At 53.2% G+C, this 27,801-nt stretch overlaps 2 protein-coding genes across 3 annotated transcripts; one reads left to right on the top strand and one right to left on the bottom strand.

Moving 5' to 3' along the window:
• Positions 1-405: 405 nt before the first annotated feature.
• On the top strand, positions 406-4,491 carry SIX5 (SIX homeobox 5). Its single transcript, NM_001205766.3, has 3 exons — positions 406-1,208; positions 2,170-2,966; positions 3,225-4,491. The coding sequence occupies exons 1-3, from the start codon at positions 406-408 to the stop codon at positions 3,839-3,841; spliced, it is 2,217 nt and encodes a 738-aa protein (NP_001192695.1). The 3' UTR covers positions 3,842-4,491.
• Positions 4,408-26,877, bottom strand: MEIOSIN (meiosis initiator). Of its 2 annotated transcripts, XM_024979167.2 has the most exons (13): positions 24,522-26,876; positions 19,322-19,412; positions 14,947-15,058; positions 13,580-13,714; positions 12,386-12,556; positions 10,553-10,661; positions 9,593-9,693; positions 8,731-8,886; positions 8,248-8,321; positions 7,155-7,319; positions 6,821-7,062; positions 5,881-5,970; positions 4,408-5,276 (listed from the first exon to the last, which is right to left on the bottom strand). In XM_024979167.2, the coding sequence occupies exons 1-13, from the start codon at positions 24,590-24,592 to the stop codon at positions 5,111-5,113; spliced, it is 1,683 nt and encodes a 560-aa protein (XP_024834935.1). In that variant the 5' UTR covers positions 24,593-26,876; the 3' UTR covers positions 4,408-5,110. The 2 variants fall into 2 exon arrangements, with proteins under 2 accessions (XP_024834935.1, XP_059733063.1); XM_059877080.1 differs by lacking the exon at positions 7,155-7,319 and having other exon boundaries at positions 24,522-26,877.
• Between the last annotated feature and the right edge of the window lie 924 nt (positions 26,878-27,801).

The following is a 27,801-nucleotide window of genomic DNA, read 5'->3' as shown; positions in this document are numbered from 1 at the left end:
ACGGCGGCGTGCAGAAGCTTAGTCTCGGGGCAGAGGTGGCTTCGCGCCCTTAACCCTCCCGGACGGCCCGTTACCTTCTCCGTTGTCCCGATGGGGAAACTGAGGCCCTGAGCCAGAGGCACACGCGGGGGGAGGCAAAAAGCGCGGCCTGAGGCGGAGGGAAAACAAAGGGAGAATCACGGACAGACAGGGAGGGGGACGGGCACACACACAGACACTGGGACAGAGACCCTAGTAGAGAGCTGGGCCTGGCATCGGTGTTGAGGAGGGGAGACGCGGGTCCGCGGGAGAAGATCGGGAAGCACGAAGTGGGGGGTGGGGTGGGGAGGGGAGACGGGCGGGGGAGGGGGCTGGGGAAAGCCCGAGGGAGGAGAAGGAGGGAGGAACTTCCCAAAGTTGCAAAACATGGCTACCTTGCCTGCGGAGCCGAGCGCGAGGCCGGCGGCCGGGGGGGAGGCAGTGGTAGCGGCGGCGGCGACCGAAGAAGAGGAGGAGGAAGCGCGCCAGCTCCTGCAGACTTTGCAGGCGGCCGAGGGTGAGGCGGCGGCGGCGGCCGGGGCCGGGGCGGGCGAAACGGCGGTGAAAGTGGAGGGCCCCGGATCCCCAGGCGTCCCCGGGTCGCCCCCCGAGGCCACTGCCGAGCCGCCCACGGGGCTCCGCTTCTCGCCGGAGCAGGTGGCGTGCGTGTGCGAGGCGCTGCTACAGGCGGGTCACGCCGGCCGCTTGAGCCGCTTCCTGGGCGCACTGCCCCCGGCCGAGCGCCTACGTGGCAGCGATCCTGTGCTGCGCGCTCGGGCCCTGGTTGCCTTCCAGCGAGGCGAGTACGCCGAGCTCTACCGGCTGCTCGAGAGCCGCCCCTTCCCCGCCGCCCACCACGCCTTCCTTCAGGACCTCTACCTGCGCGCGCGCTACCACGAGGCCGAGCGGGCCCGCGGCCGCGCGCTGGGCGCGGTGGACAAGTACCGTCTGCGCAAGAAATTCCCGCTGCCCAAGACCATCTGGGACGGCGAGGAGACCGTCTACTGCTTCAAGGAGCGCTCCCGCGCCGCGCTGAAGGCCTGCTATCGCGGCAACCGCTACCCCACGCCGGACGAGAAGCGCCGCCTGGCCACGCTCACCGGCCTCTCGCTCACGCAAGTCAGCAACTGGTTCAAGAACCGACGACAGCGCGACCGGACCGGGGGCAGCGGCGGCGCGCCCTGCAAGAGGTGAGGGGCCCGGGGCGGCGCTAGTCCGGCTTTCCCGGGGACGTACCCCCTCTCCCAGACCCGTTGTCCTCGGACACCCCCCCGCTCACACCCTCAGGCGCCCGCCGAGCGCGAGGAATCCGCGTGGATTAACTAGGCACTCGCCCAGCCCTCCACCCTGACACCGCTGCTCCTCTCGCAGAGGCTGGGGAGACCGCCTCCCTCTACTCCACTCAAGGCTCCGTCCCAGATCCCATCCGCGCCCGCGGCTAGACGTGGGGGCGGCAGTGAGAAAAAGGGGCTGCGGGAAAGGAGTGGCCTTTGTCCTCGCTCCCGGGCGTAGGGGCTTCTTCAGGCCCCTTCGCGGCCAGTCCCTCCCTGACCGCGGCTGTCTCTTCGTCTCTCCCGCCCCACCCCCCAGGGCCCAAACAGCGTGGTCCGTCGTCTGTCTTTGTTGTGAAACGTGAACCTTCCCCAGCTCCGGTTTCCCTGTAACCCAAGCCCTTCCCCTCCCACCCTGCGCGCCGGCCTCTTGCTCCTTCTCCGACGCCCGGGGGGAAGGGAAAGGGGGGGTTGGGCACCGGGAACTGAGCTGGCGAATCCCTCCTTAGTGTCTCCAAAGCCACTCGGCTGTTTTCAGGCGGACTCTGGAGACTTCGGGCAACCCGGTTGCTCAGCCTCCCGGATCCTAAAGCCGAGGAGTTGGGAGAGGAGGGTCCCCTCTCACCCTCAGCGTTCAGCTTGAACCTTTGGGCAGTGGTATCAGGACCAGGCTTGCAGGGACTCCTCCCTGGGGTCTCAGAGAGGAGGTTTCATTAACTCTCTGAAATTGCTCACAAAATGTTGGGCTGGGGAACATGGGGAGGCAGTGGGTGGCTTGTGCTTCCTCGGAGCACTTTGCCGCTGGCTCCAGGCAGGAATGGGGCTGGCCCGAGGGGAAACACAGCATGAGTCCACCACTCACAATCCTCTCTCTGGCCAGCGAGTCTGATGGAAACCCCACTACTGAGGACGAGTCCAGCCGCAGTCCTGAGGACCTGGAGAGGGGGGCGGCTCCGGCGGCTGCCGAGGGCCCAGCGCCAGGCTCCATATTCCTGGCCGGGGCCTCCCCTCCCGCACCGTGCCCTGCCTCCTCCTCCATCCTGGTGAATGGGAGCTTCCTGGCGGCCGGCAGCTCTCCAGCAGTGCTCCTCAATGGGAGCCCCGTCATCATCAACAGCCTGGCCCTGGGCGAGGCCTCCGGCCTGGGCCCCCTGCTGCTCACTGGGGGTGCCCCTGCTCCACAGCCTAGCCCCCAAGGGGCCAGCGAGGGCAAGACCTCCCTGGTCCTGGACCCTCAGACCGGGGAGGTTCGACTGGAGGAGGCTCAGCCTGAAGCCCCGGAGACCAAGGGGGCTCAGGTGACTGCTTCAGGGCCCTCTGGAGAGGAGGTCCCTACGCCTCTGCCCCAAGTGGTGCCTGGCCCCTCTACGGCAGCCACATTTCCACTGCCCCCAGGACCAGTGACTTCCATGGCTGCTCCCCAAGTGGTGCCACTTTCCCCACCCCCTGGCTACCCTGCTGGCCTGGGCCCCACCTCCCCGCTGTTGAATCTGCCCCAGGTGGTGCCCACCTCACAGGTGGTGACCCTGCCCCAGGCTGTGGGGCCGCTGCAGCTGTTGGCAGCTGGGCCAGGCAGCCCAGTGAAGGTGGCTGGTGCCTCGGGCCCTGCCAACGTGCACCTGATCAACTCCAGCGTGGGCGTGACTGCGCTGCAGCTGCCTTCGGCCACTACCCCAGGTAACCCCTTCTGGTGGCTGGGTGGGGGGGTGCACTTGTTTTGGGGAGGAGGGTGCTGCTGGTGCGCCTCCTGGGACTGCAGTGGGGGGAAGGGAGCTCTTCCCTGGCGGGTCCCAGATGCTCCTGAGGCTCAGGCCAGAAAGACTTGGCCTCACCCTGACCCTGAAGGGGCTCCTTCTGCCTCTGGTTAATCCCTGTGCCTGCCCTCCATAGGCTTCATCCTCACTTGGGCGCCTTGGCTCCCCCCTCTCCCCACAGGAAACTTCCTGCTGGCCAACCCTGTGTCTGGCAGTCCCATTGTGACAGGTGTGGCCGTGCAGCAGGGCAAGATCATCCTCACCGCCACTTTCCCCACCAGCATGCTGGTCTCCCAGGTCCTGCCACCCGCCCCTAGCCTGGCCCTGCCCCTGAAGCCGGACACAGCCATCTCTGTGCCTGAAGGAGCCCTCCCGGTGGCCACCAGCCCCGCTCTTCCGGAGGCCCACGCCTTAGGCGCACTTCCTGCACAGCAGCAACCCCAGCCGCCCCCTACCCCCACTGCCTCCGCGCCTAGCCTGCCCTTCTCCCCAGACTCCTCTGGCCTCCTGCCCAGTTTCCCGGCACCCCCGCCCGAGGGGCTGCTGCTGTCGCCCGCAGCCGTGCCCATCTGGCCAGCTGGGCTGGAACTGAGCGCCGGCACCGAGGGGCTGCTAGAGGAAGAGAAGGGGCTGGGAACACAGGCCCCCCACACCGTGCTGAGGCTGCCAGACCCTGACCCCGAGGGGCTGCTCCTGGGGGCCACCGCGGGGGGCGAGGTGGACGAGGGGCTGGAAGCTGAGACCAAGGTCCTGACGCAGCTACAGTCAGTGCCTGTGGAAGAGCCCTTGGAACTGTGACCCGCTGGCCCCCAGGCCTCCCCTGACAATGGTGCTCAAAATCCAGGCGGGGAGGAGGGACCCTCACAGCGGCTGCTGTCTACCCACACACACTACACCCTCCCAGGCCGGGCACTCAACCTCTCTGTGCCCTGGAGGTCCACTCCTCGGACAGGATGCTGCCTCTGTTACAGCCCTCTCCTTGGTCTATATGGGGAGATTTGGGGATCCTGACTCGGGGGCTCTGCCCCCCCTTGACCTGGTACTAGCTGTGAGCTGAAAGCCCTGCCGAACGGCTGAATTTCCCCTGCCCCCTACCGCCAGCCCTCTCCCTATCACTCCCTGAAACACTATTAATAGCTCCACTGATGTTCAGCGTTCTCAGAACTGCTTGGAATCCAGGGTGGAGGACGGGCAGTCCTGTGCCCAGAGACTCATGGACCCTCCCAGCTGGGCCCTTCCTGCCCACAGGTGTAGGGGGTGTGGGCCGGGGTCCTCAGTTAGCACCTCCTGGACTAGAGTCCCCGGTACCTTGTCCAGCCCTAGACCAAAGATCCCCGACCACCGGGGCAACCCTGACCCCTGTGTCTAGTTTGTATCCTAAATCTTTATTTTTCTAGGACATGTTATGCCTTCATTTCCATTAAAATAAACAGACAACTAGAACCTCCGGGGGTGTGGGTTACCTTCCAACAACTTGCCCAAAGAAAAGCTAAAGTACAGAGAGCACACCTTGAGTTTCTGGCTTTGTGATCCATGCTCCCTGAGCGGGGACAGGCCTGAAGGTCAGATTGGAGGAGCTGTTTGGGGAGGTGTCTGCGGAGAATAGAGCTGAGGAAGAGGGCCCAGGGCAGCTGGCCTTGTCTCTTGCTGGTAACAAAGTTTTATTTCATTGAAAACAATAAATAATCTATAAATAGAATAGGGTAAGAGGAGGAAAGTGAGGTGAGATTGAACAGGGTGGAAAGCATTGGATTCTGGGCTGGGCAGTGGACAGGCAGAGGGAACCTTCGCCTCCCTGCATTTCATTTGGGTGGGAGGGGGGCTCCTTCCAACCTCTCTGTAGCTTCTCTGATTCCCCTGCCCAGAGTAGAAGGGGGCTGTGAGAGGCTTGCCAACCTTGGGGCAGAAGTTCAGACTGCCCCATACAAGGCAAACACAAAGCATCGGGATCAATAAATAACGCCACCTGCCAACCTGGGGGGCCTGCACTAGCGGGGGTGAGGCCCAGGAAACCATCACCGGCTCCTGGTTTCAACAACAGCAGGGCCCAAGGGAGGATGCGCACCCTCACCCTTGCTGAGACTCCGGAGAGACTGGGTCTGGGAAGCCTCGGGCCTTCTCAGCCAGCAGCTGGTAGAAGGGTTTGGGGGTCTCCCAGTCCTCGTCCTCACTGCTGGAGCTGTCCTGCTTCACGATCCGGTTGTGCTGGCGGCTGAACCTGCGCGCCTTGGTGCTGGGGGAGAGGTGGCAGGATGGGTGGGTTTCCTCCATCTCACCTCTGCCCCACCCCCGGTGCTCTGAGCTCGGTAGTGACCAGGGCCTGGGCTGGGGATGGCCAGGGCTTTATTCGGCTCCACCAGGAAAGCGCTAGCTCCTTGAAGACCTGTTAAGATCTGCGCACACGCTTGTTTTTCCGGAGAGGGGTGCAACTGAGGACTGGGCAGGTGGCAGCAATTTGAAGTTGGTGGAGAAGAGGGGTTTCAGGAGGGAGGGGGTGTCGAGACGGGGAGAGGAGGAGGCCAAGCGACAGGGCGTTAAGACAGTTTCCTGCTCTGAGAAACTCCCTAAAGCAGAGAGCACAAAGGAAGTTCAGGGCCAAGAGGGTCCAAATCGAGAATTCAGCTATTTGCCCTTCTAAGTTCCAGGCAGGCGTGGAGCACCCCTCTGCTTTTGTTCCCCCAACTCTTCCATAAACTTTGGAGACACCCAGATCTCCCATCTGAGGAGACTCCCACCCTGTTTCCAACATCATGAAGCTCAAGGCTCTTAATGATTTTCAGAGGAGCAGGGAGGGCCCTAGCGTCCACCACCCATGCCTCTGGGCAGGGGCTTCTCACCAGTATGGTTTTCGCTCCTGCAGGGTCATCACCCGCCAGAGTTGGGCCAGCTCCTTGGTGGCGGCCGTGGATGCGGTCCCAGGGCAGGCTCTGTGGCAGGAGCGGGGAGGAGGTAAGGAGGTGCCTGCAGCCCTGCCTGGCTTGGGCAAAGGGCCAACCATACAAGGGGCCCTGGCCCTCCCAGAGCCTTGACTTTCTCATCTGAGAACTCAGATCTTCCCATGTTGCCCAGAAAGGCTTCCCTTTCGTGCCTCCTGGAACGGAGGTGACAGAGGAGGGAGCTGGACTAAAGGGTGGCTGGAGAGGGGCCACCCGATGTTCTAGGGTCTGTGTCTGCGGCTCAGATAGGAGCACCAGCTCTTCCCCACTGAGGCTCGAGGGGCCTCCCCCACTCCCAGCTTCAGGCTGGCAATGATTGTTCAGGGTTGGGCGCTTGACAGATCCCATCAAGTTCAGCTTCAAGAACTTCTGCTTGAAACCTTAGAAATGAAGAGCTGTCTTCCCGTTGGGTTGCTGGGGTAGGAGACAGGACATGAGCCTGAAGCTCCTAGGTAGGGGTGAGCCCGCTCCCGACCCGGCCCAGCAGGGATGGAGCTTGAAGCCAAGAGGAACACAGAGTCCAGAAGGGGGTGAAGATCCAAGAGCATCACAGGAGTCTTAGGACCAGCCACGGCTGAAGGTGGAGCCTCTTTTTTCAGATTATAGTAATTAATTAATTATATTAATCAGCTATATCAATTATATAAGTTAATATTAGCCAATTAATTTCCTTTTTTTCATAAGTCTGAGGCGGGTTTCACTGCCTACAACGCACGGGGCCAAGGGAGGCGGGTGCAAGCGTGGTGGGGGAGCGTATCAGCAGCAGAGGGCGGCCTAGCCCTGGGAGTGGATGGACAGTGAGGCAGGGCCCCTTTCAGGGTCGAAGAGGATGCCCACTCACCGGATGTACTGCTTCCGGTTCATCCTGCAGAACATGATGAAGCCGTTGACACACTTCTTCTTCATCTGGGGGGTGCCAGGGGCTTTTTTGCTCTCCTTGGACTTGGGGGGACGCCGGCTGGCCCGGCCCTTCCTGGCCTTCCTCCCGGCCATGGGCAGGGGCGAGACCCGCCGGGTAGGGGTCCACGTGTAGTCCCCGTCGTCACTGGAGGACTGCAGGCCCTCGAGGTCAGCCTGAGTGTCCTGGTGGGGAGCATAGAGAGGTGAGGGGGCCGAAGGTGAGGGCCGGCAGGAGACCTGGACTGACCCGGCCAATGGCTGTCCGTCTCCCTCACCTCCTGCTGCCTCCACACCAAGTCTGTGTCCATGTCCTCCGAGCCGGGGCTGGACGGCACCTTGCTGTTTTCACTCAGCGAGAGGTAGCAGTGGTCCAGTGAGACCGAGGACTGGCCCAGGTCGTGGGAGTCAGGGGGGTCTTTGGGGATCTCAGGGGGCGTGTCCTGGGGCATGAAGGAGAAAGATGGGAGGAGAGGGACAGAGGTGGGCAGTGGTGTCCCTTCATGGCCCCCACCCGTGGCTTTCCTGGGATGTCACATGAGCATCGGAAACAGCTCAGGTTCAAAACAGCCTCATCTGGACACCACCTCACAAGTTCAAGCAAAGGTTCCCCAGTTCCCACAGCGGGTCAGGGAAGAGGTGGACTGGGGGCTTCTGCCTCCTATTCCAGGGCACTCCCTCTCAATTCCCCTGTGAGGGAGCTGGCACACCCTAGGCAAGTTTTAACTCTTCTAAGCGTCAGTTTCATCCACGATGGTGCCACCACACATCCCCTGCCAGGCCAGGCCAGTGTTTATAAGAGCTCCACTAAGGGTGTCTATCTTTGTTTCTACTGTGAAATCAGCTACTCGTTGAGGCAGGGCCACCTTCCCACACATGGAGGGAGAATCATTTGGGGACTAGAGCCAGGCTGCACCTCTTGTCAGTTGGAGGCTGAACTGCTGGAGCAAACGGTGCTGTGGAGGTCAGCTCTGGGGCCTGAGAGGGAGGCTCTTTTGAACCAAGGATCCCAGAGGTCACCTGCTGTTTTCAGTTTCCTCACTGGTTAAATGGGGCGCAAGAGAGCCTGCCTCACAGAGCAGCCCTAAGATTATGTGGGGTTTTTCTGGGCACCTGGCAGCTTTTAGCTTTTATTCTTTACAGGTGGTTTACTCCAAGGGCCCAGCACAGAGCAGGGCGTCTGGTGGCCAGCAGATAGGTTAGGGCAAAGATAGAAGGGTGAGTCTCTGGAAGGACCAGGAGAAGCATGATGGACAGACAGCTGAGTTGAGGGGTAGGGGTGACAGAAGGGTCAAGAGGACGGATGAGTGAATCGGCGGGTGGGAAGAAGGACGGACGGGTGTGTGGACAGGTGTGTGGGCAGACACCTACCTTCTTCTGTGGTTCCTTGAGGATGCAGGCAGAAGGTGAGGGTGCAGAATCTAACAGTATTTCCTCAAAGAGAGCTGTCGGGGACATAGAGGGAGACCAGAAGGGTGGCTGGGACAGAAACGCCTCTCCTGGGGCACCGGGCTGCTGTCCTGCCATCCCCATAGCTGGAGTGCCCTTCGCTGGCTTTGAGCTTTGGGATCTTCTGCCCAAGTCCAAGTCCAGCTCACAGTCCAGCTCCTGTGGGGGACCTCCAGAGTAGGTCCCTACTATATGGTCCTGGAGCCTTCCTTCCCCACACCAGGCTAGCCTGGAACAACTCCTCACCAGGCTGTGGGCTCCAGGGATGGGATGGGATTTGTCCTGGGAGGATTCACCCCTGGGTATCCAGTACTGCCCAGCAAAAGGCTACATACTTAGTGGGCATCACTGTGGGTTTTTTCCTTCTCAGTGAACCAAACCTCAGGTCCAGCCCTGGGTGCTCACCTTGGGTCAGGTATTCATTGCCGTCCTCCAAGATCTGTTCGGACAGCAGTTTCCCTGGGGAGCTGAAGAGGGAGGGGCTGAGCCCTAGGATCTCCTGCAGGGGGTCTGTCTCTATCCCGTTGGTAATCTGGGAAGGCCCCAAGGCCAGTGGGCTCTCTGAAAAGGAAATGTCAGGCTTGAGGGTGTGTCAGGTGTTGCCCTCTCCCAGAATACAGCGGCTGGCTTTGAGGAGATGGTGCCCCATACTGGGGAAAGGTGACTCTGTCAGTTCCTCAATGTGAGTGCTTAGAAGAGGAAGTTAAGAGGCGCGGTGCCTGGATTCATGGTGGTGGTGGTGGTGGTGGTTTAGTCCCTAAGTCGTGTCCGGCTCTTTGCGACCCCATGGACTGTAGCCTGCCAGGCTCCTCTGTCCATGGGATTTTCCAGGCAAGAATACTGGAACAGGTTGCCCATTTCCTTCTCAAGGGGAATCTTCCCAACACAGGGATCAAACCCACCTCTCCTGCTTGGCAGGCATGTTCTTTCCCACTGAGCCACCAGGGAAGCCCAGAATTATGTTAGGGATGGCATATATATACATATATATGTATGTATATGATGTTGTGCTAGATCCAATAGACTGATATGAGCTAGCTGGAGCTCTGCGTTAAGAAAGATTCGGAAGCAGTTTCTGGGATCAAGAGAAAGTTAGGATTGATTAGCAACGTCCGCCGTGGCAACTGATGGCTGGGGACAGCGAGTGCACTGTGTCCATGCCTAGTGGACACCCGTCCCTCTCCCGCTTCCCTGGCCATCCTCAGAAAGAAGGTACCAAGAAGGCCCCACACCTGCCTACAAGGGGGAGAGACAGAGCTTCAGTCACCTTGGGGGCTGCCCTCTGCAGTCCAGGCGGGAATCCAAGGGTCAGCATTTGGGGACTCCTTGCCCACCTCCTCGCCAGAATCATAGAACACCAGCTTCTGCCTGCAAGAGGTGGAATTCACAAGGCAGACCTGGAGCCCTGGCTGGAAATGCTGTGGCACACAGAGCGAGCCCTTCCCCTCTGGGTGTCCCAGTGTTGCCCACTGTGGAGTTAAGACGCGGATGGCTCTGTGTCCGCCGCTGGGGGGGGTGCTGGGGGCAGAAACCTTAGTCAGCTGAGGTGCCTGCCCTTAGGGAGCTTCAGGGCTTGTGAGGAGAGGCCAGCTGTCATCAGAGCTGATGACACAGGGTGCAGATCTGTGAGGGGGGTTTGAGGAGGAAGAGAGAAGGCGGGCAGGGCAAGACAGAGAACCATGCTGAGCTAGAAGGATAGGTAGAAGGATGGGTAGTTCCTTCCAGGTAGACGAGGGGAACAGGCTTCCACGAAGAGGGAACCAAGGATGAGAAGCCCCGGGGGGACACAGGTGGGGCTCCTTCCAAAATGGTGAATATTTAGTGATAAGGATTAAGAGTCACGGGGGAGGGCCTGGCAAGATAAGTTGGGGCAAGAGAGGGTCTCAAATGCAAATTAAGATATCTGGGCTCTACCCAATAAGAGGGAGCAGCCTAAAGCCAAAACCCGACATGATCAAGGACTCTGTTAAAAAAGCCACACGGGTGACTGGTGTTGACAGGTTAGAAGGATAGGACAGGAGGCCAGGGAGGGGCTGCAGCCCTGGTCAGCACACAGGAAGCAGGGCTTTCCCTTGGGCTCCCAATGCCTGGTGCAAAGCTAGGCCCTCAGAGGTGGTCACCCCGGATACCAGCAGAGGGTGGAAATTGACCCCATTTCTCCCCAGGTCTTAGCCATTCCCCTGGAACATGTCAGCTCCCCAATTCATATCCCCTGGGCTTCCCTTACCTGGGACCGGGCTGGGTCTTGTTGAGAAAATGGATCATCTCGACCCCTTGCTGGGCCTCAAAAGCAGGATAAGACCCCAAATCCTGAGTATCATCTTTGACACAGCAGCCTACGGGGGCAAGTTGGGATGGTCAGTCCTGTGACTGGGCCAGATGCCAGGGCTCACAGGGACACAGATGGAGAGGTGCTGGGGTCTCCCACAGCCTTCTGCCTCCTCCCACTCCAGCCAAAACCTCAGGCTAGGGGCGGGGACTCCGAATGTGGTTTGAAAGTGAAGGTGTTAGTAGCTCAGTCGTGTCCAACTCTTTGTGACCCCATGGACTGTAGCCCACAAGGCTTCTCTGTCTATGGAATTCTCCAGGCAGGAATACTGGAGTGGGTTGCCATTCCCTCCTCCAGAGGATCTTCCCAATCTAGGGATCAAACTCTCCTGCATTGCAGGTAGATTCTTTACCATCTGAGCCACAGGGTACCCTGAATCACTCCCAGGTTTCTGGAATCCTACATCTCTATTAGAAGCTCTGCTGCTGCTGCTGCTGCTAAGTCACTTCAGTCGTGTCCAACTCTGTGCGACCCCATAGACGGCAGCCCACCAGGCTCCCCCGTCCCTGGGATTCTCCAGGCAAGAATACTGGAGTGGGTCGCCATTTCCTTCTCCAATGCATGAAAGGGAAAAGTGAAAGTGAAGTCGCTCAGTCGCGTCCGACTCTTAGCGACCCATGGACTGCAGCCCACCAGACTCCTCCATCCATAAGATTTTCCAGGCAAGAGTACTGGAGTGGGGTGCCATTGCCTTCTCCGATTAGAAGCTCTAAAGAAGATAAAATATTTAAGTGCAATAATGATGATGAAGATGATGGTAGCAAACAAGTGTATAGTACTTACCATGCCAGCACAGTTTTAATCATTTTACATACTACTCAGCACCCCTTTGCCAAAGGATATGGTTATTATAATAGCCATTTGAAAGTGAAAGTGAAGTCGCTCAGTCGTATCCGACTCTGCGACCCCACAGACTGTAGCCTACCAGGCTCCTCTGTCCATGGGATTTTCCAGGCAAGAATACTGGAGTGGGTTGCCATTTCCTTCTCCAGGGGATCTTCCCCACCCAGGGATTGAAACCGGGTCTCCCGCATTGTAGGCAGACGCTTTACTGTCTGAGCCACCAGAAGTCCAATGCCCATTTATAGTTCAGTAAATGGAGGCACTGAGCTCTAAAGAAACTTGCCCAAGGTCACAAGATTAACAAACGATCTGGAACACCCACCACTCATGGGTGACCCCAGGAAGTGAGCGTATGGGATCACCGGAGTGTCACTAGCACCATGCCCGTGGCCTGGCCCAGAGGATAGGCTCTGGGAGGAAGGGCTGAATGAATGGGCAGAGGAAGAGGATGCCCCGAGGCCTCGCCTTCCAGTCCTGCCTGTGTCTTCTGGGGGTGTCACACCTTTGAAGCTGGCTCACAGGAGCATTTGGCTGGCTGCTTCAAGGAAGGGAGGCTCAGGAGGAGGCCTGGCTCTTGCCCCCAGTTCTGTGAACTGCAGCCCTCGCGTGAGGGCCGCACTGATTCTGTCCCCTGCCTTACACCCACAGCCGAGACTAAAGGGAAGAGCAAACTGGGAAAGAGGCCAAGAGACGGCACCTCTCTTGTCCATGGTCCAATCCCCGGCTCCTAGGACTGTGTCCAGGACGCTGGGAGGCGCCTGATCAGTGGTGTGTAAATGACTGGCCAAGTTAGTGGAGAGGAAAGAGACCAACTTGAGATGTCACAGTGGATGCTGTTCTCAGCCACATCCAGCAATGTCAGCTGGCATCTTCCTCCCTTCCTGTCACCTTGAGATGAGGATGCCTCAGCCCTGGGGAGACTGCAGGAGTCCCAGCATCTTGGAGGGGTGGTGGTCCCCACCACATTTCCTCCTTTCTGGTCTGGAGATGGGGTTTCCAGCTTCTCAGGCTTCTCCAAGGCCAGACAACGACGAGGGTTCTGGGCCCGGGTCTGGCGTTCTGGGAGAGGAGAGAGATGGCATCAGACAGGGCTGGTCGGGGCAGGGGGGACTGTCTCCAGAAGGTGGTTGGGGTTGGGGTGGAGACATTCTGTTCTGGCCCCAGTGACCTGCTTCAAAGCTTTGCCTGGCTGGGTCACTCAGTCCTTCTCAGGTAAGCCCAGATCCTCAATTAAAGATCTAGTCGGATACCCCCTTCCTTTGCCCATGTTAGAATCACTTTGAGAACTCTGAAAAATACTGATGCCCAGGTTCCACCCAGATCACTGAAGCCCAGCGTTCTGGGTGTGAGGCACAGGCAGGGAAAGCATCCCAGTGATTCAGATGTGCAGCCAGGGCTGGAAATCATTGATTAGGTCCGACTCCCCCTCCACTTTTTTTTAAAGCTAGGTCATGTGGCATGCAGGATATTAGTTCCTCAACCAGGGATTGAACCAGTTCCCTCTGAATTGAAAGTGGAATCTTAACCTCTGGAACACCAGGGAAGTCCCCCAACTCCCTTTTTAAAGACATGGAAAATGGGGCTCAAAAAGGGGAAGAGACAGGTAGTGAGTCAGTAGCATGGCTGAGGTGGGACTTGGGACCCTCGCCTCCCACACAGGGGTCCTTCCATCACCCATGCGCCCTGCTGCCCCAGCCCAGGGATGGATGACAGGACAGAGGGATGATAAATGCTGACAGTGATTCCATTTGCTGGGCACTGGCCACATGCCCCGCCACTTAAGCACTGCTGAGAGGTGTGCATGTGGGCTCCTAATCCTGAGGCCCACCCTGTGGCAGGCACTCCAATATCCAGACCAGGAAACGGAGGCTCAGAGGATGAGAGTGACACCCCCCACCCCGACCCCAGGCCTCAGAGCTAGGAAGAGGAGGGCACCAGGAGTTGAACCGAGGCATATCTGAATCTAGAGCCTGGTCCAGGCTCAGGACTGCTGACTTGCCCTCCCTGGAGTGGTGACGAGCCTGGAGAAGGAGCCAGAATTCCTGTGGGACTCCTGCTTCCTGTTTTACTGCAGGCTTGTACCTGACGCTCGGGTAGGCTTTTTCTTCCGAGGTTTCTGGCATGCTCCCCAAAGACGGGACTTCTGAGAGTGTGGGGAGCTGGATGGGGTGGAGAGTCTCTGCTTTGGGGGGCCTGCAGCAGGGTTCCAATCCAACCCTGCAGAGGATGGAGAAGGAGGCAGGTCAGATGGCTTCACCCTCGTCCAGCCTGAGTCCTGCCTGTGGACAATGCTTCCCACTGGACGGTGGGGAGGGAGGCTGCTGCAGTCCCCAGATAAACTTTGTAAAAGTGGAAACTGAGGTCCTGGGAGGAGATGGGACTTGTCTGAAGTTCCACAGCCAGGTGGCAGTACAGGTGAAAACTCAGGTATCTGCAGGTCCATTCTGGGCCTTGGCCCAGACAGAAGACTGACTCAGTGCTTCCCAAATGCTTACCCGTCTTCCCCTCCCAAACCAATTCCTCTTCCTACCTCCTCAAGATGGTGGGTGGCCCGCAGCCTCTTCCCGAGGCCTCACAATTCTTCCTTGTGAACATCTCCCAAATTGACCCTCTTCAGCCCACACTCTCAGCCATGGTGCTGCATCTGCTTGCGGTCTCCTGCCCAGGTCCCTCCTAGAAGTGTCCCCGCTGGTCTCCCTGACTCCAGTTTCTTACTTAATGACCCCCACACTAGATGTCAGGGACCTCTTCCTAAACAGCCACTCTGACTGTGGTTTTCCTCTGGCTTACAGTCCTTCAGTCGTTTTCATCCTCTCTATCTCCCTCCCGAGCCAGGCTCTCGAGGCCCTTCAGAATCTCATCTCTGCCTCATCTCCTACCCTTCTTGCCAGGGTATTTCTCACACCAGTAACAACACCACCCAGCGCACACAATGTGGGACGACTGGCATGTTCCGGGCACTGTGTGACAACACTCCTTGAGTGTATTAACTCATTTAATTCTCACAACAAACATAAAGGAAGTACTCTTACTGGTCCATTTTGCAGATGAGGGAACTGAGGCACAGAGCAGTTTAGGTCATGAGACGGATGTGTCTGAGTCAGGACCTGGCTCTGGAGTCTGTGCACGTCATCTGGGTGCTGCACAGCCCCTCCAGTCACACCTGATGACCTGCCTGTCCCCACGCCTTCCATTTGTGTCTTCTTGTGCCTGCGGGCTCCTGCTCACATTGTTTCTTGTTTGCCTGGCATGGTCCCCGCTGTCCTTGAAGGCCTGCTCCAAGGGCCCTCCCCTGACAGGCTTCCCAAGACGCACTCCTCTGGGGTCACAGCATCTTGGACCCACGCCAGGCTATGAGATCCAGGAGGATGGGAACCATTTAGGTCACTTCAGTGTCCCCTACAGCCTGGACATAGCAGGCACTGGGAACGTCGGCTGAGCTTACTTACCCTCGAGTTCGCCATGCCCATGGTTGGCGTGGAGTTGGAGCAAGGCCTTGGTCACATTGATGCTGCTCTGTAGGTAGTGAATGTACTGCAGGATGTGCAAGAGAACCTCCTTCTGCTCCCAAAAGAAAGACAGGGTTGAGCAGGCACTCAAGATCACATGAGGCTGCTGGGGACCAGGGACAGTCAGGCTCCAGGACCCCTGCGGCCCCACCCCAGCAATCCACCCACCATGGGCAGAGAGGTTCCTGTTGTGCTCTTCAGTCCTCACCGTGGCCCAGGGAGCCAACGGTTACAGCTCTGAAGACAAGCCCAGAGCGCTGAAGGGATCGCTGGGTTACAGAGAGGGCGTGGCCGAGCAGGGGTGTGAAGCTAGGCCTGCCTGCCTCCCAGTGCGGTTTTGGGGGCACATACTGGAGAAGGCAATGGCACCCCACTCCAGTACTCTTGCTTGGAAAATCCCAAGGACAGAGGAGCCTGGTAGGCTGCAGTCCATGGGGTTGCGAAGAGTCGTACACGACCGCGCGACTTCATTTCCACTTTTCACTTTCATGCATTGGAGAAGGAAATGGCAACCCACTCCAGTGGGAGTTGCCTGGAGAATCCCAGGGATGGGGGAGCCTGGTGGGCTGCCGTCTATGGGGTCACACAGAGTTGGACACGACTGAAGCGACTCAGCATCAGCAGCTGCTGGGCTTCTTGTCCCTGGCCCTTAGGCATGTGCACAGTCCCCCTCTCCTCCCTGGCTTCTTTCTTTGAGCCTCAGCACAGCGTTCCCCGCCATCCAGAAGCTTTTCTGACCTCCTGACCCCGCACCTAGGCTGCTCAGATGTCCCTCCTCAGCACTCCTGTGACACCCTGGGCCTGTTTCCACCAAGGCACTTGCCACACTGTTTTATAATTATCCGTTGATATGTCATTCTCTCCCATTGACCTTGAACCCGTTGAGAGTAAGAGAATGTAGCTGATGGATTTCTGGATCCTAAGCACATAGAACGGAGAGGTGACGAAGCCAGTTATCACTGAAGGAATGACTCTTCCCCCATAGCACCAGCAGGCATCCCCCATCCAGCCACTAAGTCGAAGCTGATTTGACACTGGAGATACTAAGCTAAAAAAGATACCAGCCACTAAGCCACAAAAAGGGTGAGCTACACAAACTTTTTTTTGCCTTCACAGAACTTACAATACAGGGAGGGCAACAGACCTTAATAAACTCATAATTCATATAAAATTATTGACTGTGTGATAAGCATTAGGAATAAAAGAGCATGATACAATTAGACTTGGGTATCCAAAAAGGTCTGTCTGAAGTGGCAGCATTGAAACTGAATAGTGGGGACTTCCCTGGCGGTCCAGTGGTTAACACTTTGTGCTTCCATTGCAGGGGGCTCAAGTTCAATCCCTGGTTGGGGAATTAAGATGCTATATGCCATGCGGTGTGGCCAAAAAATTAAAAATATTGAAATTAAAAAAAATAAACCGAAGAGTGTAAAGAGTTAGCCTGGTAAGGAGGTGAGGAAAGAATACCTATAACTATTTTTTTTTTTTGGATTGAAATAGATCCGTAGAATAACAACAAAACTGTCAGCAGTAATGTTCCAAACCCCAAATCAGGAAACATGGTCTCGGGAGTGGGGAATTAATTGAGAGACTGGGACTGACATATACACACTGCTATATATAAAATAGATAACTAACAAGGGAACTTAGCACCAGGAACTCTGCTTAATACTCTGTAATGACCTATATGGGAAAAGAATCTAAAAAAGAGTGGATATATGTATATGTATGACTGATTCACTTTGCTACACAGCAGAAACCAACATAACACTGTAAATCAACTATACTCCAATAAAAATTAATTTAAAAAGAGGAAGCATGGTCTCAAGAGGGACATACGTGAAACTTTTCCATAAAATATAATACAGATAGTCACTAAACATATTTAATCTGATTCATGGGAAAAAAACAGTCACTCAGTAGTGTCTGACTCTTTTCAAGTCCATGGATTGTAGCCCACCAGGCTCCTTTGCCCATGGATTTCTCCAGGCAAGAATATTGGAGTGGGTAGCCATTTCCTTCTCTAGGGAATCTTCCTGACCGAGGGATTGAACACAGGTCTCTTGCACTGCAGGTGGATTCTTTACCATCTGAGCCACCAGGGAACCTGATACGCAGAGGGAGTTATAATTTACTTAAGGATTAATGGCTATTGATGCTTGGCTTCCCAGGTGGCTCAGTGGTAAAGAATCCACCTGCCAATGCGGGTTCAATCCCTGGATCAGGAAGATTCCCTGGAGAAGGAAATGGCAACCCACTCCAGTATTCTTGCCTGAAGGAAATCCCAGGGACAGAGGAGCTTGGCAGCCTATAGTACATGGGATCGAAAAGAATCAGACACTGCTTAGCAACCGAGCACGCACACCACACAATGTAACACAGCCCAAAGACTATTAGCTTAGACCTGGCTCCAACCTGCCACTTACTGGCTGTGCACTGGGAGCAGGTCATTTTATCTCCTTAGAGCCTCAGTTTTCTCATCTGTGCAATGGGCACAAGGATATTCATTCAGGCTCAGAGAAGTATCATTAGGACGAAATAAATTTGAGTGTGTGAAAGTGCCCAGCATAGAGCCTGATACATTCGTTGACTAATAAATGCTTAGTTGATGATTAAGACTGAGGACTGACTGGGATGAAGGCCTTATGTAGAGCAGGAGGCCCAGGACTTAATTTAAGGGAGGATGAAAATGGGAAAGGAGTGGGATCCTTAAGACAGCTGAGGGAATTCCCTGGCAGTCCCGTGGTTAGGACTTTGTGCTTTCACTGCTGAGGGCCCAGGTTCAGTCCCTGGATAGAGAACTAAGATCTGGAAAGCTGCACAGTGCAGCCACGAGAAGAGGGGGGACAGTGGGCTGAGACCTGGGGAGGATTCTACCAAGGGAATGTGGTCCTCTGCTCATGATGAAATGCTGCTGCCTGTACCCTGACTTGACTGTCATTCCTCCAGCGCAGGGACTGTGTCTCAGCCATCTCCACCCTCCCTGCCAAGAGCTATAAGAGCCCATGCACACCAAATTCTCCAGTGGGCAAGAGGGCAAAATTTCTCAGCTATTTTTGAGCACTGTGGTGGCCTGTATAATGCCTCCCCAAAAGGTGTCCATGGCCTGGTCCCCGGAACCTGTGCATGTGTTGCCTTATATGACAAAGGAGCCTTTGCAGACGTGATTAAGGATCTTGAGATAGGGAGATGATTCTTGATTCTAGCTTATCTGAGTGTGCCCAATGCAATCACAAGCATCCTTATAAGCGGGAGGCAGGAGGGCCAAAGGCAGAGAGGGTAAACTGTTGACCAAAGCAGAGATAGAGGAGAGACCAGAAGCTGTTATGCTTCTGGCTTTGAAAAGGTCATGAACCAAGGACCATAAGTGGCCTCTAGAAACTGGCAAGGCTTCCCCAGTGTCTCAGGGGTAAAGAACTTGCCTGCAATGCAAGAGACTCAGGAGACTTGGGTTCAATCCCTGGGTCAGGAAGATCCCCTGGAGGAGGGCATGGCAACCCACTCCCATATTCTTGCCTGGAGAATCCCATGGACAGAGGAGCCTGGCGGGTTACAGTCCATGGGGTTGTAAAGAGTCGGATACGACTGAAGTGACTGAGCTGGCACATGTGCAGAAATTGGCAAAGGGGGAGGAAACAGATGCTCTCCTGGAACCTCTGAGAAGAACCAAATTCGGAAATCATCCCAATGAAGTCACAAAAGAAAGCTGTCAGAAAGGGAACCGACATTTATTCAGGCCCTGTAATGGCTATCATGTTGTTTTGGTCTCACAATATCTCTGAGTAGGAGCAGTTATTTTTCCTTGATTTATAGCTGAGAAATCTGAGACGTGAAAGGCTGATAATCTGAGTGAGCTGCCCAGAGTTCTGCAGGTGTGGAGCTGGAGGGCTCAGATCCAGACTGTCTTGACTCCCAGGGAGATGACCTTGACCTGGTGCCTTGCCTATTTTTTTCCTCTGTCAATTCCTCCCGCCTCCTTTTTTTTTTTTTGTCACCATGCCACGTGGCATGTGGGATCTTCCCTAACCAGGGATCAAACCTGTGCCCCCTGCATTGGGAATGCAGTGTCTCAACCACTGGACCACCAGGGAGGTCCCTTCCCCTGCCTCCTCTGCAGGAAAGAATTCCTCAGACTTCTGGTCATGGGATCACAGACTCCCAGAAATTCCCACTCAGAGCAGGACCCTTGCAATCTCAGTGCTGTCACTGGGTCTGTGTGTCGGTCTAGGTTTCCCAGGACAAGGGAGGTCAGCCCAATTGCTGATATGTTCAGAGCTGCCTCCCAAATTCACCTCGTCTCCTTCAGCCCCTTTACCTTGGTGAGCTTCTTGGTACCAGTCTTCAGGGTCACTGGCAGCATCATTGCCAGCTCTTGCAGTTTGCTGGTGTGGTTTTTCCTCTGCTTCCTGTTTCGGGACAAGAGCCGGTTTTGGTTAGGACATCCAAAATGGAATTTGGTATCTGACACCACCCCTCAATCCACCTGTCTCAGTGTTCCCCATCTCAGAGAAGCTTAGCTCCCCAACCAGGGACTGAACCCTTGCCTCTTGCAGTAGAAGCATACAGTCTTAGCCAGTGGACCCCCAGGGAACTCCCAGTCACCAAATTTTGCCCATTCCTCCTCCAATCCCTTCTCTCCATCTCCTCACCCCTACCCTAGTCCATGTGTTGACATCCTCATAGTTCTCCCAGCCTCCCATCTGGCCTCCTCCAAACCATACTCTTTATACGTCAGGGTGATCATTCTTTCTTCTTCTTTGTAATATTTATTTCACAACACCGGGTCTTAGTGGCAGCACGTGGGATCTTTAATCTCTCATTGAGGCACTTGGGATCTAGTTCCCTAACCAAGGATGGAACCCGGGCCCCTGGCATTGGGTGCACAGAATTTTAGCTACTGGACCACCAGGGAAGTCCCTGGAGTGATCTTTCTGAAACACAAAAATGTCTATGGTTTTCTCATCTGTGCAAAATGAATGAGGATATTCTTTCAGGCGCAGAGGGTTATCCGTAGGACTGAATACCTTAGTTACCTAAGAAGTACTTCAAACCTCTCAATGCCATCCCATTATTAAGAATCAAGTCCTTGATTTTATTAAAAATCAAACCCTTGACATGGCTTATAATGCCCACCCCTCCCCCCACAGCTTGGCCCACCTGATCATTCTGGTCTCATCTCTTACTTCCTTCCATTCTCTCCCATCAACAGCCCCCAACTCCACAGGACAGGTGAGATACCTCTGCTAAGGGGCCCCTGACCATGAGCTCATGCATTTCTCTGATCCCTGCACTAGGCTGAGAGCTGAGTTGGGGGCACCTAGAACAGGGTCTGGCACATTGTGGGAACTCACTGCCTATTTGCTAAATGAACAGATAAATAAGGGCGTGAAAGAAGTTAACTCCTGAGCAGATGCAGAACTTTCAGGATATAATCCCTGAATCCATAATTCATAATATATCCATGTACACACACCTGTACCTCTTTCTCCTGACAGATGGAGACACAAAGATGTTGGCGTCTCTCTCCCAAATTACACACTTCTGGCACTGCTCCTGCTACTCATTTGGGAAAGCCGGAACACCTCGTCTCCACCAATCCTTATCTCATCTTCCTTCAGGGCCTGGTTCAATTGCCATCCACCCCAGGAAGCTTCCCCTGTCTTTCTCCCTGACTGAAAGCAGGATCAAGCCAAACATACTCCATTGATTACACTTGTATCTCTGATTCCTACTCAGACTCACGAACTGATACCCACTCTTTTATTTTTGGCTGTGCTGTGTGGCATGCAGGATCTTAGTTCCCTGACCAGGGATCAAACCCTTACCCCTGCATTGGGAGCGAAGAGTCTTAACCACTGGACTGCCAGGGAAGTCCCTCGATCCCTCCTCTTTGCCAGGTCCTATGCTGGACACTGTGGAAAGGGAGACAAATCGATTCACTGTCCTCAAGGACATGAGGGACCAGTGTGGGAGGCACTCTTATCTCCCCAACCAAACTCTGAAGTTGAAAGAATCATTCTCACTCATTCATTCAGCAATTGCTTATTGAGCCCTTACTGTGTGCCAGGAAGTGTGGTTGGTGACACGGATAAAAGTCTATAAAACAATAACTCTTTCTAGAGCCCACAGTACATCCAGGGATCCATTTATCTAATTGTTCCACAAACAACATAAAATGGCAACTAGGAGCAGAACCAGCTATATAATTTGCTGAGGATAAGATTTTCCTCGTGGTCTAGTGGCTAAGATTCCAAGCTTCCAATGCAGAGGGCTCCGTTTCCATCCCTTGTCAGGGAACCCAGATTCCACATGCCCCAGTTAAAAAGATCCTGGGTGCTGCAACAAAGATCAAGATCCCGCACGCTGCAACTAAGACCCGGCACAGCCAAATTATATATAAATATATAAATAATACATATAAATGTCTGTATTTATATGAATAATACATATAAATGTCTATATTTATATATGAATAACACATATAAATATATATTTTTTATTTGGAGGGAGGAAAAAGGTAACTAGGAATTGCAAAATTTTGGTCTCTCCTGGGCAACAGTCCCGAATAAGTGTGACCCAGGGCTGTGCTCACAGGGGCCTCTGGGAATCGGGCACTCCCTCCCAAAGGGGCTTCTTTCCTTGCTGGATGGTTCTGGTTTCAGACAAGTCTTCCTCACAGTCTCTATGATTTTCACTCACTAATCCCAGCTCTGCCCTCTGATTCTGTGGGGAACAGGTCAGCTCCAGCCACACAGGTCTTTTTCTGTGTGGCTGGAGCTTTTTTCTTTTTCTGTTTCTCTCAACTGCCAAGTTTATTTCTGCCTTGAGGGCCTTTCCCATTCCCACCACCTGGAATGTTCCTTTGCCCTGATGTTTCACATGGCTGATTTCTTGCCATTCAGCCTTTAGCTTAAATGTAACAACCCTGGAAAGGCCTTTCCTGACTACCTGATAAACAGGCACATTCTTTGTCACATCCCCACATCATTTTTTGGCATCCAAAATCTTTCTTTCTCTCTTTTTTCCTTTCTTCTTTCATTTCCTTCTTTCTCCCTTATAAATATAAACACAAGAGCAGGGATTTTTGTCCCTTTTATTTATTGCTATATCCTGGACTGACTTCTCCATTAGGCACAGGTAAGCACAGTGCCTAAGGCTGGTGATAATTTTAGGGGCTCATAAAGTGTTTTCTTTTGAAATCAGAAGAGAAAAAAATTAATATAATTCAACTTGGATTACATTCATCTTTATACCAATGCTGTCATAAATGACAGTTTTTAATGTGTTTTTAATGAAGGAATGAGCTCAAGAAAGCAAAATTGCCTACGGCCCACAAAAGTCATATATGGCCTTGGCTATATTCCTAGCTCCTGGAATAATACCTGGCTCTTAGTAGGTGCTCAACAAAAAATTGTTGAATTAAAGAATGCTATTCTGTCTTATGATTGCCTTTCAGTCTTTGAAGTGGCAAATCACTCTAATTCTTGGGTTTCCTTTTCCCTGAGCTAATCAGCCTAAACACTCACTATTCCTTTATTTTACAGGAGCTGGAAGGAGCTTTAATCAAGAGCCAGTCCAAGGGACTTCCCTGGTGGTAAAGACTTTAACTTCCAGTGCAGGAGATGCGGGTTCAATCCCTAGTCAGGGAGCTAAGATCCCACATGTCTTGTGGCCAAAAAACCAAAGGTAAAACAGAAACAATATTGTAACAAATTCAATAAAGACTTTAAAAGTGATCCACATCAAAAAAATCTTTAAAAAAGCCAGTCCAAATTTCTCATATCAGCTATGTGAAATCCAAGACCCAGACCCTAATTTGCTTAACATGTGCAAGAATTTAAGAGCCACCCCAAAATGAGGGAAAGCAAGGGGCAGTCCCAAGAAGCAGTATAACAGTTGGTTATAAACTTCAGCTTTTGAAGCAAATAGATCTGGTTGAAATGCCAGCTCTGCCACTTGCTGTGTGACTTTGGACAAGTGCTTTCATCTCTCCAAACCTGTTTATAATTTATTTATAAAACGGAGCTGGCTGGAAAGTGTGATCTTGTCCAGGTGTTTAGCACCAAGGGCGTGCTCATGAAAGGTTTGTTCAAGATAGAAGGTAGACAGTCATTTGTTGGAACGATTTAGGTATAAGGGATGTTGGAGAGTAGGGTGGAGGTATTGTATTGGATGACTATGGTTGATAAAACTGTCATTTTTGGTTGACCAACATCCAATCCCCATTTTCTGGTAATACTTTCCTTTGGTTTACGATCCCTCCCCCACTCTCAGTCCATGTCGTTCACAGAGTCTGAACCCAACCTCCCCTTCCACTCTTGGCTCTGATGTTGTCTGGGTTGGCTCACCATTTGTGAGGGCAAGAGACCTTTCAGTCACTCCAGGTACACATCCTGCCAACCTGACAAGTCTGGCATAGATTCTCTTTCCAGGATCCATTGACTCTGATTAGCTAAGTCTGGGTTACTACCCAAATTCTGAACCAATTACTTGACTTCTCCCTTCCATTAGGGAGCACTGAAGCAAAGTCTAATCAAGAAGTCAAGGGATTGGTTGAGGATTTGGGTAGTAACACAGGCTTGACCAATCGGAGTCAATGGATCCTGGGGAGAAAATCTCTGCCAGGCTTGTCAGGTTGGCAGAACATGGACCTGGAGGGGCTTAGGAGCCATCTTGCCCTCACAAATGGAGAGCCAACCCAGACAGAGCCAAGACAGGCAGATTTCTGGCCATATCATTTAACCCCTCACTTGGAACCAGCCTAGCCTGATGCCCCAGAATTTTTTGTTTAAAGGATCCAGTAAATCCCCATTTATGCCTTAGCCAGTTTTAGCTAAGTTTCTGTTAATTGCAATTGGGTCTTTATTAATACAATGACTCCACGTCTAAAAAGGGAGGAAAGAGAATGCACTGTTGGTGACCTCTGGAATTCCAGGAAGAATAGGCAAGCAGGAGAGAAATTCTTCATTGTCTTCATGTGCTCCTTCTGAGCACAGTTCCTAAGTAGAGAACCTAAATAAAGCGGATGCTGATTTTTGGAGTTAATAAATGAAGAGACAGGTAGATGAAAAGTCACTGGGGAAGAAAATAAGGGATAAGATGAACTTTGGCTCTCTTCTTTATCCAGATGTTGGAGGAAGGGAGACATCTGATCCAACCCTCATCTGCTGGGAAAACCTCTCTATTAGATTCCTGACACTTGGTAGGGGCTTGATGGCAAAATAAATACATAAATAAAAGAAAGGAAGGAAGGGCATTAAAAAAAATCAGAATGTCAAAACCTGCAAGGGCTTACAGATGATCTTTGCCAACTACCTCAGTTCTCTCATCTTGAAATGGCAGTAATATTTGCACCTACTTCCTCCTGGAGTTGTTGTCAGGATTAACGGGTATACAAACAAAAAGCTTAGCAAAATGCCTGGCAAACTAGTAAATGCTCAGTAAACACTATTGTTATTATCATTCTACCAGAGTGGCTGGAGCTTCAAGGGAGGTGGGCCAGGGGGAGCCCTTACCTGTCACTGGGACTCAGGGAATTGGTTCTGGGCTGTTCAGGAGAACACACACATTTGCTGGAATCCCACATCTGCAAAGAGGGGAAAATAAAGAATTATTAGTGACCTCTGGGATTCCAAGAAGAATGCACAGTATGATAGGCAGCCTCATTTCCCCCTATGGTGCTCCTTTGAGCACTCAACAGATCCCCAAAATTCCTGAGTCCCCATAAACATAGGCCAATAGAACAAATGAAAATGTCCAAAGTCTAAACTGAAGTCCATGAATCTCAAATTGCAAATTTGGGCTTGTAAATAATGATCCAGACCTAAAACTAAAAGCAGCAGATTTCCAAACTTTGATTCAGAGCTTTAATCTTAATAATGAGATGTCAGACTCTGCAGTGGAGAGCAGACCTGAAAACTGTGGCTTAAGATATTTAAACTATGATATTAAGACAGCAACCACATGATTTTAAACATCTAAAATGAGGACCTAGAGCCTAAAAAGGAGACTTTCCCAAACCTAAAAGCCTTAAACTCTAATACTAAGGTATTCTAGACCCCTAAACTGTCAACTTCTGATCTCCAAATATAAGCCCGATACTAATATTAAGAACACAGACCAGAAACCTTAATACTAAGAACCCAAACCCTAAACAAAGAAACCCAAGCTCCCAAAAGCAAACCTCAACCCCCCCAAATTTACCTCAGATCTGAAAACGAAGACCTCTAGACCCTCAAACTGTCACTTCAAACCCCCAAACTGTGCCCCCAAGCCTAAACTGAGATCTCACATCTGAATTCTATCTAAAACCCAAACTCTAAAACTGCAGCCCCATACTCAATGTGGGGGACTCCAGGCCTTAACAGTTCTCAAAGTTCCAAAATGGGACTCCAAACCCTAAATCTCACACCTCATACTCTATATTAAGATTCTAAACCCTAAATCTATATTGAGACTTCAATTCTCCAAAATTAGACCTCAGGCCCCCAAATTATACTCTAGGCTTATAGATTCCCACATTAGTATCTCTGATTCCAACAGGAAAGTTTTCAGTGACAAAACCCCCAAATTTCAGATTTCCCAAAACTAGTTCTATCCAGACACAAATCCCAAGACTACAGGTCCTAACCGGTGACCCCCAAGTCCCCAGCATTATTCAGAGACTTCATACGTCAAACTTGAGCCTGGACCCGGAAACCTAGGCCCTGCCTCAAATCCAAACTCTGGCTCTGCTGCCCAGGTCCCACCTCGCATACAGCCTGGGCACCCAAGGCACACCCGCCCTCCTTCCCCCCGAAACTCCCAGAGTGGCCACGGCCAGGAAGTGCCGTTCCTGAGTGGACCCCAGGCTCTGGGCTGACCGGCAAGCCCCCGAACTATTCCCCTTGGCCTCCAGCATCCGCCTCAAGAGACCCCCCTTCTGGTTTTGCGCCAGCCCCAAACTTGGAAGCCCGATTGAACAGTGTCTCGCGCTGGCCCCCGGAGGCTGGTCGCGTGCGGGAGCCTCACGCTGGCCTTGGCCACCACGTTCCGAGCCCAAGCGTGAGGTGGGCGCAGTCCCCTTTGGCGTGAGGTTTCTGCTTGAGGCCTGAAGAGAAGAGCAAAAGTGAGCGCTTGAGGCTAGGCTACGCCCCCACCAGTTCCTGCCAAGGTGTGCTAGGCACGAGACTGGAGAGGAAACGGCAGGGTACAAATGGCCGTGCGCACGCGCGCCTGGGGAAGGTCCCAGTCTTCCAACACAGCGCGAGCCTGGCTTCGCGCCTCCTGTCAGTCTTTGCCCGTGCGCGCCAAAAGGCCGACCAATCAGGGCTCTCCCATTTCCCGCCTTTTCGGCAGACACCGCCCCTCCTGGCCACGCCCCTAGTCCATTTCAGAGGTCCGAGGCCAAAGGAGCCGAGCGAGGAGGCGGGGTTTCCTCAACTGCCAACTATAAGGAAGCAAGGGAGATCGGACTAATCTTCCTTCCCGCCCTCTGGTGTCCGGTTTCCAACTTTTCCTTTTAGCACAGGGTTAATGTGGACTTAATGTGTGCCAAGCCCCATGCTAGAAGTTGAGGATTTAGCCACAGTCTTCCTAGTGCAGTTGGGAAGGCTCACAAACTGTGAGAATCTAGTGAGGTAGAGGCTGCGTTAAAGAGAGATAAATTGCGAAAAGATTCAAAGAAGAGGGCCACAGGAATCAGGCCTTAATAGCAGTTCCTCTCATGAAGTTATGTTTCTTAGTATAGCGAACTATGCATTTTAGAAGGTTCACTCTCACAACCTATGAGAAGGATGGACAGGAAAATACTGCTTAAAGGGAGGCAATCTAGCAACCTAAAGGAGAGTAGAGGCCCTGGTGTCCAGCACATTTCAGTTTAAATCACTTTCTGGCTGTGTTGCCATGGAGAAAATTCTCAATCTAGTTCTGCCTTAGCTTTTATAAATTTGGGATAATGCCTGGATTCTCTGCAGAGTGTCTGGCACATATCTGTGCTTAGTTGCTCAGTTGTCTCCGACTCTGCAATCCCATGGACTGTAACCTGCCAGGCTCCTCTGTCCATGGGGATTCTCCAGGCAAGAACACTGGAATGGGTTGCCATGCCCTTCTCCAAGGGATCTTCCCAACCCTGGAATGACCCAGGTCTCCTGCATTGCAGGCAGATTCCTTACTGTCTGAGCCGCCAGGGAAGCCCAAGAATACTGGAGTGGGTAGACTATCCCTTCTCCAGGGAATCTTCCTGACCCAGGAATCGAACAGGAGTCTCCTGCATTGTAGGCAAATTCAATAGGCATATAATTAGCATGCAATAAATATTTACTCAACACTTATTTACACTGTTCTGGGTGTTTGAACAAGATACACAAAGGTGCTTGTCTTCTTGAATCCTCTATTATAACTATAATATGTACAAATTTCTAGTATATGGAGCTTTCCTCCCTCCTAAGGTTTAAGGCTAACTTCCTTATTTGTAAATTAGTGGTAAGAAAACCAGCGGTAAAAATAGATGGGAAAGTGTTTGAGAAAATACGAGGCACTGTTAATTATTATGTTAATCAGTTTAAGGGAATCGGTAAACTTGCTCTTTCCACCCCTCACAAACGCCCCTTTACAATTTTCTCAATTTCTTTTCCAAGGGCCCCGGGCCAAAATGGAGGAGGCTGGACTGCATCTCCCAGCGCGCCGGGAGGGGGCGCTCTGTGCGCCTGCGCTGTCAGGCGCCCTCTCTGCCTCCTGGGAGTTGGAGTCAGTCTTTTCCTCAGCCCGCCCAGTTTGCTACCTTCCCCGCCTCCGCGCCTAACCGTGCTGCCTATT

The sequence above is a fragment of the Bos taurus genome, chromosome 18 (genome assembly GCF_002263795.3).
Source record: "Bos taurus isolate L1 Dominette 01449 registration number 42190680 breed Hereford chromosome 18, ARS-UCD2.0, whole genome shotgun sequence".
Taxonomy (NCBI): domain Eukaryota; kingdom Metazoa; phylum Chordata; class Mammalia; order Artiodactyla; family Bovidae; genus Bos; species Bos taurus.
The sequence above is the reverse complement of the archived record's forward strand: the minus strand, read 5'-3'. Positions and strand labels throughout refer to the sequence as shown.

What these genes read in the sequence shown, in the direction of transcription:
- SIX5 (NM_001205766.3), top strand. Translation starts at nt 406, where the DNA reads ATGGCTACCTTGCCTGCGGAGCCGAGCGCGAGGCCGGCGGCCGGGGGG. An exon ending in GGCGGCGCGCCCTGCAAGAG is followed by an intron (nt 1,209 to 2,169) that starts GTGAGGGGCCCG and finishes CTCTCTGGCCAG; the next exon opens with CGAGTCTGATGGAAACCCCA. An exon ending in GCCTTCGGCCACTACCCCAG is followed by an intron (nt 2,967 to 3,224) that starts GTAACCCCTTCT and finishes CTCTCCCCACAG; the next exon opens with GAAACTTCCTGCTGGCCAAC.
- MEIOSIN (XM_024979167.2), bottom strand. Translation starts at nt 24,592, where the DNA reads ATGTGGGATTCCAGCAAATGTGTGTGTTCTCCTGAACAGCCCAGAACC. An exon ending in AAGACCCAGCCCGGTCCCAG is followed by an intron (nt 9,694 to 10,552) that starts GTAAGGGAAGCC and finishes CACCTCTTGCAG; the next exon opens with GCAGAAGCTGGTGTTCTATG. An exon ending in TGGTGTGGAGGCAGCAGGAG is followed by an intron (nt 7,063 to 7,154) that starts GTGAGGGAGACG and finishes GCTCCCCACCAG; the next exon opens with GACACTCAGGCTGACCTCGA.